Source organism: Aspergillus nomiae (genome assembly GCF_001204775.2).
Source record: "Aspergillus nomiae NRRL 13137 chromosome Unknown contig00140, whole genome shotgun sequence".
In the NCBI taxonomy this organism is placed as follows: domain Eukaryota; kingdom Fungi; phylum Ascomycota; class Eurotiomycetes; order Eurotiales; family Aspergillaceae; genus Aspergillus; species Aspergillus nomiae.
In genome coordinates this window covers 56,434-68,808 of record NW_015378195.1, presented here as the reverse complement: position 1 = coordinate 68,808, position 12,375 = coordinate 56,434, and the positions used below count along the sequence as shown (strand labels likewise).

Here is a 12,375-nt window from a genome sequence, read left to right as displayed (position 1 = left end):
CAATGGTCAAAAAATGAGAATAGGGATTGCGCTTCACCTCCTATTGTGTAGGCATACACCCAAAGTAACCGACCATAAGTATAGTACAGAGCTAGTACGGGCCGCATGTTAGGGATCCAACATATCGTTCATCCTGCATGTCATTGATATGTATGCTGACATGAGGTCAGCTGTTTCCTCGCTGAAGGCATAGAGGAAGAGAAAGAAAGAGGTGAGATGCTGCTTCGCAAGACAATATAGTCTCGGCCAGCTCAGTTACAACCCCAAGCGCAATAAGTAGTACCGTATGGGGGTCACAGGCTTCTCACTCAATACCCCAAGTTCTCCCTTCGTAACAGAGGGAGGGGCAGGGGGAAGGTCGACAAACTAAGATAGTCATAAATTTGAGGTCCAGCCAACCTGTAGGGCCCGGGGTAACTTGATAAGAGGGTGTTTACGCTACCTCCAGTTTTTCATTCATATGGAAGTTCGTTGCGCCTTCCACTACAATAAATAGGCATCCGCAATACACCTTTGAGATTATCGCATGAAGCTCTTCAAATTCACTACCGGGCTAGTCCATGACAAGCAAAGCCCAAGATCACACGAAAAAATCGACAATCAGCCAAATTACTATCCATACACGCATTGCCTTCTTTCTTTTTTTGTCTTGTTTTCGTTTCTCCTTTTCGTTTCTCTGACTTGACATGACCCATAAGATCACTCATGAGGCAAATGTGGAGGTTGCGAGTGAAAAAAAAAAAAAAAAGGTCTTGGGCAGCGCAGCACCCAAGTGAAAACAAAATAGCCGGGATAGGTGAAACGTAGAGAATACAAAGCCAAATGTGCGCCAAACCTTCTCAGAGAATCCCATCACCGTCCCGTGTATGTAGAGTACCTTAACAAAAGAGGAAACGAGGTCAGAAACACCCATTCATGAAACATGGTACCAGGAGACCTGTCAGACGACAGCAGCGTAGGGAATAAGCACATACCTCCAGATTCTTGCACGCATGTCACCACTACCAGTGGCGAACAAGTTGTTTGTCGGGCTGGGAGCCACCGAGATCACTATCACCAAGTTAGACGAAGGTATCACCCGCAGGAGTTTTGATACTAACCAGAATTTTTGTGGCCCTGTAGCATCATCTGCGCATTTCCCGTGATCGGATCCCAGAACTGGACACCCCGATCCTTGGAACCACTCATAACCCAGTGTCCGTCTGGAGTCAGGCAAACACTGAGGACGAAGTCCTAATCCGAAAGTGTGGTTAGTCTCTATATGGTTTTTTCCTAAGATAAACAGCAAGTAGTAGATGGAGTTGCGGATATTAACAAACCTTGTGGCCCTCGAAAGTCCGAATGCATTTGCCACCTTTGACGCCAGTCCCAGGGAATGCACCACGGGGAACATTAAGCTCCCAGAGCTTGATAGTCTTATCGAGACTGCCACTAACTAGATCCCGGCCGTTTGGCGCAAAAGCAACTGAGTAAACGCTATCTTTATGTCCATCAGGGCTTTCCAACCGTTCAACTAAATAGCCAGTGGTCGTATCCCAGACGCGAACGCTCTTGTCCAAGGAGCCAGCTGCGACGTAGTGACCATCGGGGGACATAGCAACGGTTGTCACACCATCTTCAATGCTGAGAGTGTAGACAAGCTTGCCATCCAGAATATCCCATAGGCGTACAGTCTTGTCTCCGCTTCCGGAAGCAATATAGCGGCCATTGCCAGCAAAGTCAAGAGAGTAAATATCTTGCTCATGGCCAGTGAAGATATGCTTGATAGTGCGAGCGGCAATGTCCCAAACCTAAACCCACACTATTAGTCTCCTGATCAAACAATCAAACAAGGGGAACGGGAGGGCGGGTCTGAAGATATGTAGTTCAAAGAATATGATAGGCAAATACTGTTGCCATTACTCGCAAGGGTGGAAAAAGGTGGATATCATGAGTATTGACAGTGACAGAAGAGCTGTCCTCTGACTTACACGAATTTGCTTATCCTCGGCGCCGGTTGCGAGGAACTTGCCATCGGGACTGAAGCAAACACTGCGGATATAAAGATCGCCGTTTTTGTCCACGTTCTCGTCCTGAAGGGTAGCCACATTCTGGCCGGTCGTGACGTCAAAAATTTGCGCGGAACGATTGCAACCGGTTGCAAGATATTTGCCGTCCCGGCTGAAACGTACGCAGCAAACCACACTATCATGAACAAGATGATGTACCAGCTCGACGTCCAACACACGCTGTACTTCTGGGTTGAATACAGCGTACCAATCAGCACCCTCGCGTTTTTGCGAGGCAGGTAAATCATCTGGATTCCAGTTGGCCAACATGTTACCTGGGCGGTCACGGACAAGGGCTTGGCTAGGTGGGGTGGGCCGGGCCAACTGGGGCGACACACGAGGATCAGGGTAGGCCAGTTGGTGGGTTTGCTGGGGAGTTGCTGGTCCAGGAGGAGCACGGGGTCTCTTTCCAGGTCCAGGAGAGGCGGTGGGTGGAGGCGGAGGTGCGTAACCTGTACAAAAGATCCACGAATACGGGTCAGACATCAGAGAACCCACTATCAACTCAGTCACAACATACCGTTCACAGCAGCACCAGGCTGATATCCCCCAAAAGAGCTCTGCGGTGGCTGCGGCGCTCCTTGCTGAGCCGCGGGAGCAGGCTGTTGAAGGGTATGCTGGGGAGGCTGCTGATCCTGGGGAGGGGGAGGGGCAAGACCGGGACCACTACCTCCTTGGTTGGCCATGATCCCACCGAATAGATTACTAGGGCCATGACCCAATGCGGGCGGGGGGGCTTGCGAAGGGCCAGCGTGCTGCGCTGGGCCAGCAATATGGGACGAGACAGGTTGAACACCGCGCGACTCCAACTCATGACGCAGCACTCGGATTTCCGCTTCATAGCTGCAAAGAATTAGCTTCCGAAAGGGCCATTGTCTTTGGAAGGTCATTTCGTAGACACGTACTCTTGCTTCATTTTGATTTGTGCTTGCTCTAACTGGTAGACCTTCTGCCGAATCATTTCCATTTCTTGGAGCTGTCCGGTTACTGAGAGGATTGTCAGCTATCCATTTAATCTAATGTTAATTTCCTTCTCTGAGTAGAAGAACCCCGAACAATTCCCAGCAAGCCATCGCACTTCATGCGACTGATGTATCGATGGAGGAGCCGATCACGTAAGAACCAGTAGGGAAGTATGCCCGACAAGGCTAGGCATGAAGGTTGACACGAGGCAGATACTGATGATCAGAGAGGAAGACAATTCAAATGCACACATACATTGATGTTCAAACTCGCCAGTGCTCCTAGATTGATTCTCAAATTCCTGGCGCAGTTGATCAAGCAACTCCGTCAAACGGGAGTTGGGAGCGGGAACCATCCCGCGATGTGTGTTATACATTGCGCGTTACTCTTGGTCTGTGTGTCCAGTATATTGACAAGAATCAAAGGTATATTTGAAGATAACTCAGGGCGACTAGGCGGGACCAACGAAGAGCTTGTTCGCGCGACGTGAGGAACGAACGGTTAGTTTCGACTTGACAAACGGGTCGACCAGAAACGACAAAGGCTGCTGGTAGAAAGTCAATGCAGCCGCATCACAGCGCGCCCCTAAGGACCAACCGCTGTGGCAATATCGAGGTAATAAAGGCGGGTGTTGTGTGGCGGTAGAGACGTGGAAGGGGCTGTAGGGGGAGGAGATGCAGTTGAGGTTTAGAGATGACAGTTCAAGCACGGAGATCAAGGCTGGAAATGGATGGGGGCAGGAAGGCGGCTGAAGGTTTGGCGCGAGAAGCGAGGCGATAGGCGAAGAAGCGACGGGACTGGCCCCTTTTTAGCCTGGCGGGGCTTCCCGAAAGACCGTTTGCAGAGAAGGGACAGTATTAAGAGTTCCAAAGTGGATTTATGTCCATGGTACATACTTACTCCTAGTATTGACAATAGAGGATTTCCCACAATATCTATTTTACATGGTGTACCTATATTTCCATAGTTTGTCATTTTCTTCAACCCTCTTACTGTTGGTATGATCATGTCTTTTTCCGGTCACAAGCTCTCAATGATATAGGCTTAATGTTTTTGTTTTGTTATGTTATTTCATTCTATCTTTTTTTCCTATTTAAAAAAAATGGAAGGAAAGAAAGAAGGAAAGAATAGAATGTTATATAATACTCTGTACTCTAAAAAGACAAATGTGACACTCATATCAGTTGAATGACTCAAGAGGTCGGATGTATGTACATCCATATATTGAATACATGGCCTCTTAAGGGAACGTGTAGCTGTAATGTTACAGTTCTCAGTCTATTTCAGAGATGGAGTTGGACTCAGTAGCTTAATATTGAGTCCACAGTTGTATTACGGAAACAAATGCAGTTGACACGGCAACAATGCGCACCAGCACCACAAAGATGATTGAATATTTTAAATGGTCAGTTTCAGGCTTTCTTTTCCTTATACTTTGTCATACATGATAGTAATATGTATCTAAGACAAAGCCGGGCGGCTGTATATATACATGTTACTCAATACAGGATCCATGGGCTATTAGAGTGATAATGATGCCGCATATCAAGATTTATCTGCCTTCCGAAGTCACGGAATTCCGGATCGGGTATCGATTCTTAAATCTACTATACTGAGGTCTTACAGACAGAACCAAGTACGGCCCAGTAACAATGTACGAATATCTTAGACAGCCCCCAATATATACTACGAAAGAATATAGGAGTCAAACAATCACTTGGATATAAGTAGTTTTCGTCAGTCTGTTTTAGTATTCGGTATAGAGCGGGTAGTTCACGTGGTGGTCCAGTACTTAGTTATACTCTGTAGTTAGTTCACTAGCTAGATAGCTATAGCTTAGGTAATAAGTCTACCTATAGTTAACTAGATATTCTCCTATATTACACAAGAGAAGTGGTCTTACAGACTCCCATAAACGAACATAAACACCGATGACTTGAGTTCAAGAGTCTTAGGAGAATTGATCACCATAGCACTATTAGGAAGGGTAGCCGACATCAATACAGAGAGTTTAGCGACTCGGGATACTCCACCGACTGGCTCATTCGGAGGAAAATACAAGATTACCCAGATACTTTTAGAGACAGATACTAATAGTTCAATATGTTATGGTTTCCCTTGTATGAAGTTACACCTTTCATAAAATATACAAAATAGGCATTTTGTACCTGTGTGGGATAATAATATAAACTTCGAGCAAGCTGCAAGTCCTAGCAACTATACAGATACCTCTTATAACACATTGCTGTGTATACTATGACTTAAATATCGGATTGATAGAGTATACATCAGCAATAATCACATTGTTAGAGAAATACTATCAGTAGTTGGATAGCTGCAGTGGGTAGCTGGTAATGCAAGGTCACGGGTACTGTACAATAATACCGAGTATGTACCTACTTTAGTAACTTCTGACATTTTATTGTCCGTTTTCCTTTCCCCCTTTGTCTGGTTCACAATGATTGGATGAATATCGGCCGATTGATCTGGTTGTGTGAGTTTCATTCTATTTTGTTATTATTATTATTTTCTTATACTTTTTGCCCTCACTTAGTCCTTCGGATACGGTAGTAACTGCTTCCCCACCACCATTTTCTGAGCCGCGAAAAAGAAGTCCGAGTTCGAAAGGTACAAAAAACGGGGAACGGCTGTGATTGTTCCGCCTGGTGTGATGCCGAGCTTGGTCCTTATAGGCTATTTTCATTTTATTCATTCCCATCCATGCTTCACATCAATTTCCTCTTCTCTCCACTCGACCTAATTTCCAACCTATCCTTAAAACCCACCCTTCGGACTCCCCCGACTGGACTCTCCTCTCTTCTGCTTTCTCATTGCCTTTCCAACTCTTTACAACAATTGGGACAGTCTGCGAGTTAGTCGTCGTTTTTTCTCTTGTCCAACCCGAATTATACTACCTTTCAAATTGGTTCTCAGGGGGATCATGGATATCGCCCTCGAAGTCTGGGACACCTTTATTGGTGACCGCTTATACGCCGCACTTCTCCCCGTCTCCCTTTCGTCCTCAGTTTCGTTTCCTGGCTTCAATCATGCGGCCAATAGCAGCCTGTCCTTCTTCGGCGCATCCCAGCCCTTCATCTACGAACCGGCCACATATCTGATCTATCTGGAACCCTCGAAGTACGCGTACATGAGTGCCTGGCCCAGGAACAACATCTACCGCCAATTCCTGAGTTTCTTCTTGATTGTCTGGTATGCAAAGAGCCCCTTTCGCTAAGGCTGGATTCGGCGTCTAATGATCATCTATGGAAAAGGATATTCGGCCTTATCACCTATTTCATATCTGCAACACTATCTTATATATTTATCTGGGACAAGACTACCGTTAAACACCCGAAGTTCCTCAAAAACCAAATTCCCATGGAGATCGCACAGACCATGGGATCTATGCCCATCATGTCTCTTCTGACTGCCCCCTTTTGGTCGCCGAGGTCCGGGGTTATGCCAAGTTGTACGATGGTTTCTCCGACGAGCCTTTTCCGTACTACAGCATTATACAGTTCCCGTTGTTCATTGCATTCACCGATTTCTGCATCTACTGGATCCACCGCGGCTTACACCATCCGTTGATCTATAAGTCTCTACATAAGCCGCACCATAAGTGGATTATGCCCAGCCCATTTGCCTCGCATGCCTTCCATCCGCTGGATGGATGGTCTCAGAGTGTCCCATACCACGTATTTCCATTTATCTTTCCACTTCAGAAGGTCGCCTATGTTTTTCTCTTCGGATTTATCAACCTCTGGACCGTATTGATCCATGACGGCGAATATGTTGCCAACAGCCCGGTCATCAATGGAGCTGCCTGCCACACAATGCACCATCTTTACTTCAACTATAATTATGGGCAATTTACCACACTATGGGATCGATTGGGAGGGAGTTACCGGAAACCAAACGAGGAACTTTTCCGCCGTGAGACAAAGATGGACAAGGAGGAATGGAAGAAACAAACCAAAGAGATGGAGTCTATCCTCAAGGACGTTGAGGGAGACGATGATCGCAAATACCTAGTCGAAGATGAGTCTAAGAAGGACCTGTGATTAACGCTACAGGCCCTGTCATGCCATTTCCTGCCTTCTTTTCATCCAAACCTCCTTGGAACTACTGTTGGCTGGTTTAGACAACCGTTACGAATAGTATAGGTTGTCAAACTCCTCTCGGGGAGCGGCAAGTTCTTTCTGGGCCCCGCTAGATTAACGGGGAGAGCCACAGCCGTCTTCTGGGTGGAGCTAACAATATCCTGAGTTGGATCTTTTGCTTCTGACAGTGAGTGCTACGATATTTATGTTTTTTTTAATCCGTCCCGTTCGTGTGTCTTTGCCCTCAGTTCTTCCCCTGACCACGTCGTATAATACTCATTCTAGTATATTAGTTACTGCATTCCTGTTTTTGTATTCATGATCAGTCATCAACACATCGTGATATAAACCATTGTCAATGGTGAAAATCACTGCAATTCCCTCCCATGTTCATGGTTTCGTTGTATATACATATTTTAATCCTAATTAAAAGCAGGAATGAAAATCAATATAGAGCATTTTTACTCGTTTCTCACTGCCACGATTCAGGCCCTTACCCTATGCTTAGATGTGCCTTTTACAATCTGCCGAAGACAGTACTATGAGGCCAGCTTATTCAGTTTCATCCAATTTTTGATTGCACCACCTCGATTGTCCTGCCAGAATACTTGGTGTGTGATCATATATAGTGTTAGTAGGCATACACCTATTGACTTGAATAGTGATCATAGAATTTTATGCTGTTCAACATACACGTATATATATAGATATTGAGAATGGAACCCAATTAGACTCAGTTTGCTTTTATATGCTGCTCTTTCAACATCCAGTGTTACTAATAATGCCTAACTGATATAGTGGATTTATTGAGACATAGTAGTGACTTTTGCGAAGTTAGAAACCTCTCGAAATTACCAACATCAGCTAGTGAGTAAATCGAACCAATCTTAAACTACAGTCAAAAAGGGCCCTCTCTTCTTGTCATCCCCGATTTATTTAAAGAAAAGAACCCCCCCCAGAAAGGCATATATAATAAAGACGAGAGTGCAGAGAAACTTCGTTTGGTATGATGCTCAAGACAAGGACGAATACTGACAGCAGAGGCTAACATGCCAAACCTTCCGATGACTTCCAGATGAGTATCTCATGAGACATCCGCAGCCCCATCTGCATCCGCGACGTCCAGATCTCCATCTGCTGGACCATCCATAGCCGCAGTTCCTTCCTGGAGCGGTGGTGCCGTTGTCCCAATAGGAGTTGCAGTGGCCATGGTTTCAGCGATAAATGATTCCTCGACACCGGCTTTTCGCCTGAACGCTCTCAGCCATCGACAACCCCATTGTCTGATGATTTCGTCTTCTGGAAGCTCACCACTTCCATCACCCCTTTCCATCAATCCATCGTTGTTTCCTCCGGCGACTGACACAATCGAATCTTCAATTACTTTGAAGAGCGCCTGCATATCTGCCTTCTCACGGTTTAATGTGTCATCTAGAACACTCAACTGCGGCTCATACAGGCCCGGCTGAGTCCGTGCCGCAACGATTTGGCGCAGACGGTTGGTGACTTTTCCCACAGTGGATGATATCATCTCGAAAACGTGTGTTCTTGCCAAAATCGTCCCCGCCTCCAACTTGTCTACCAGTGCCCACTCAATGACGGATAGCGGCGTCAGAATAGTGTAATTCAGTAACTTGTCGATGATATTGATGCCGATTCCTGGTTGATCTTTCCAATATTCCATAACAGAGGTTATAATTTGGCGACGTGCGCGAGTGGACTTGGGGCCAATGGCTAGAAGTCGTTCTTTGTTTCGCTCAATGCAAGACAGTACGTGAGAAAGTGATTTTGACCCAACGAAGCAAATTGCCGTGACGAACGCATCTGTTGAGGGTAGCATAGGGTCCTCAACCCCCATCGCCCTAGCTTGCTCTTCAATAGAAGAGATTATTGGCAGGATATCGTCATCTGCTGCTTTCTTACGGATGAGCTGCATGATTTCTGTGCCTTCATTGGCATAGGGCGTGGCTGTTGAGGATGATGATGAGTCAACAAGTTCTAAGAGGCCCACGACAGGACTGGAGCGCATGAACTTACTATCCAATGAGTATTTGAAGTCGGGAGTATCCTTCTCCTTGCCTTCCGTAATCAAGTCTTGGTAAGGGTCTGGAAGCGTGCCTCTAATACGCTGAGCAAAGCTTAACCTGATCTCTTTGTCCAGCGCGCCGATTATAAAGGCCATCCTTGGGTGAACTGAGGAAAGTTCAAGGTCATCGATCCTTTTCCAACGGTTAGCCTCTCATTCTGTCTTCTTCTATCATCATCATCATCATCATCAACATGATGATGATATATTCCCCCCTTTTTGTTCTTTTGTTTTTGTTTAGGACAGGGATCTGTATCATTATGGTGGGACTGACCATTCACTCCATTTCCATGTGAACCCAAAATTGCTCAGATGGTGAGCAAACCAATCTAAGAACCGATGGCTTAAATCTAGATCAATCGTTTCCAAGCTGCGATAAAGAAAACGAATCGCACGCCCTAAGCTCGGAGCGATGGCAGCCGGTGCGATCTTACAGCACTCTGTGAGAACTGAGTGGTAGTACACAAGCTTGTGCTGCGGGGAAGGAAGTTGGAACAACTGGGAGAAAACTGCGTCCACGGCCACGTCTTCGGGCTTCCACGTCGGACGGTCTCCGGAGATATCGCGTAATCTGTCAAAAGGAGTTGCACGCTTCACGAAAGTATGCGGTGTAAAGTAACAGTCAATGTCGATGAGATACTTGGCCGTGGCAATACGGTTGAAGTCGAGGATGTTGATCGTGTCAACAAGAGCGTCACGCAGCAGAGATGACGCAATATCTGACGTTGGGGGGACGGTTTCTACCTCTTGGTTGGAGTATACGGACATGTAAACTTCAGGGAAAATCGCCCTGGATCCATTTTGTACAGGGTCGGGCACAGTTATTTGAGGGAATGCATGCTTTGTGCCGGATTCCAGGGGTTTCTGCTCTTCTTCATTGTCGCGTCCCCCTTTCCACGGTCGAGGAAGACATGCGAGTTCCCAATTCCGGTTGGCTTCCTGCTGGAGTTGACTTTGAAGCAGGCTAATAACGCTTTGCGCAGTAGATGAAGTGTCATATTCCGGGCTAAATGGCTTAACCAAATCCACCAACGCATGCGGGGTCGATGCAATGATGTCGGTCTTTTCAAGAAGGGCATTTGCCTGAGCCTCATAACCTGTTATCGGAGAAGCCATTATGTATGGAATAGTGAAGAGAATTATTTTCACGAGTTCCAGTCCTAGCAACTATACATGACTTATTAGTGGGTGTGCACATATTAGATAGCGAAACGGCTCACATCTTCAGAAGAGGCTGTCTGCAGAACAACGGCACGCTCAAAAAGCTCTTCCAGGATTGGAAAGATGCCATCTCCCTCATATAATATCTGTAGGCATCCAAGAAACCGGAGAAGAAGCTTGACTTCACGCCATGCCCCGTTGTTGATGTAGTGCTGTAAGTATTCGCTCGCTTTGGTAAGGATATCGGACACAAGCTCCGATCTGTAGGCATTGGCAGCCAAGACTGTCGCTGCGATAAAGGGGATTTTCAGCGGTTGTTCTAGGGCCCTATCACGGGTCGCATTGTGTTAGCGTTCGGACAAGGGAACTAGGGCCAGTCTAAGCGTACAGGTCAACTGAGATATCAACAAAAGCCTGTCTCAGCTCCTCATCTTCATAATTATCGGCGACGCTTTTTGCAATAGTCACTACATCGTCTTCGGCTCTTCTGGCGGCCTAATGGGAAAGTGTAAGTTATGACGTTGATATTCAAACCTCAACACCAAAGAAGGGGGATCGTACAGATTCGGCAATGGTTAATAGCTGTCTTCGGACCTTCGCAACCAAGGGTTCTTCGTATCTGCGCCTCTGGCGTCGGTCATAGTCATCGTCTTCTGTAAATTTCGCAGTAATTGTTAGGGGGAAGAGCAATCAAAAACACCACGATCCGAGGAACCAAGAGAAACGGTATCGCGGTAGATGCCATATCTTTATATATATATATAGAGTGAAAAAAAAAATATTCGCACTGACCTCTATAGCGCCTTTTGCGACCACCCTTGGGCCCGTGATGACGGCGTTCGTAGTCAACCATAGCTATCTACACCTGGGCACGTCGGTCTTTGTGCCTTCGCAGATTGAGATGAGCTAGATATTGAGCAAGACTATCAAAGCTGTATGTGATTGATAGGACACATAAGTTGCGTCCACAGATACGTTCACTGCCGGTAATGTCTATTAGAGCAAAGACCGCGCGTGCACATGCTTCTAGAAGCAAAACATTGCCAGTACCGTGAGCTCACCAAGTGTCGGGATAAGAGATGCTCCGTGCCGCTGATTATATAATATGCTAATAGTAAAGTAACATAGTTACATGCAGGAACATACATCACAACGTACCATAATTGGACCCCTTTTAGAAATAGAATAAGAGACCAATTGGCCATTTGTATTACACAGAGACATTATTGTCCCAGTCTGAGATGTCTAAGATCAGATCTAATTCAAACCCCATCTCTTGAACTAGTTAACAAGCTATGATATCTATCGCAAACATGGAGCACTGTGTTTCACCTTCTGCCTTTTGCTGTGTAACTGAATGGAGAGAGCAATATAAGGGTCAACTCTGGTTGTTCACCCATTCACCTAGAGTACAGTTGCCGATAGCAGTTTTGAGGTCTGTTGGCACTTATCTGGTCGTCGATGAACATGGCAAATAGCAACCTCCTACATCCATAGACTATCCCGACTATGGGAAGAGGTAAATACCAGAAAACTCTGAGATAAGCTTGCAATTACAGCATGGGACAGTTAATGACGGGAATGGGAGAGTCAAAACATGCAATTACAAGACTGTGGTTATACACACTAACGAATGTGATGTTCCAGAGTGTAACATAGGACTCTAATAGGGTGAAGAGGGAAGTGAGGAGAGAAGTGGCGAGGGGGAAGAGAAAGGGTGAAGTAAAAGGAAAGGAAATAGTAAACCAGTCGTCTGCTTTCGGAACTAAGAACTATGCACCAGCTTCATCGTCGAGGAACATTGTCATTCGAGCCAAACAAATGGAGCCGGTGTTATGATAAAAGTGAACAATGAGTAATTTAAGGGGCGAAAAAAAGGCAAATGGGACGAGTATGAGTAGAAGAGAAACACAAAAGATATTGAAGGAGCAAAAATGAAGGCGAGAAAGGGAAGAAAAAGGAAGTGAAGGCACAAAAATAGGGGCATTTCTAACGCTGCAAGTCGAGGGAATTAAAC

General features: G+C 46.0%; 3 protein-coding genes across 3 annotated transcripts; 1 reads left to right on the top strand and 2 right to left on the bottom strand.

The window, feature by feature from the left end:
- Positions 1–940: 940 nt before the first annotated feature.
- On the bottom strand, positions 941–3,387 carry rcoA (putative transcriptional repressor TupA/RocA; the record flags this gene model as incomplete). The annotated part of the gene is made up of 7 exons (XM_015550588.1): positions 941–1,050; positions 1,101–1,233; positions 1,320–1,790; positions 1,971–2,500; positions 2,569–2,891; positions 2,954–3,035; positions 3,267–3,387. The coding sequence occupies 7 exons, from the start codon at positions 3,385–3,387 to the stop codon at positions 941–943; spliced, it is 1,770 nt and encodes a 589-aa protein (XP_015406749.1).
- A 2,565-nt stretch (positions 3,388–5,952) lies between these two features.
- Positions 5,953–7,072, top strand: ANOM_005330 (sterol desaturase family protein; the record flags this gene model as incomplete). Its single annotated transcript, XM_015550587.1, has 3 exons — positions 5,953–6,221; positions 6,284–6,460; positions 6,520–7,072. The coding sequence occupies 3 exons, from the start codon at positions 5,953–5,955 to the stop codon at positions 7,070–7,072; spliced, it is 999 nt and encodes a 332-aa protein (XP_015406748.1).
- Positions 7,073–8,195: 1,123 nt separating this feature from the next.
- ANOM_005329 (NCBP1 family protein) lies at positions 8,196–11,211 on the bottom strand (the record flags this gene model as incomplete). The annotated part of the gene is made up of 6 exons (XM_015550586.1): positions 8,196–9,330; positions 9,472–10,364; positions 10,418–10,685; positions 10,747–10,853; positions 10,920–11,011; positions 11,151–11,211. The coding sequence occupies 6 exons, from the start codon at positions 11,209–11,211 to the stop codon at positions 8,196–8,198; spliced, it is 2,556 nt and encodes an 851-aa protein (XP_015406752.1).
- Positions 11,212–12,375: the final 1,164 nt, after the last annotated feature.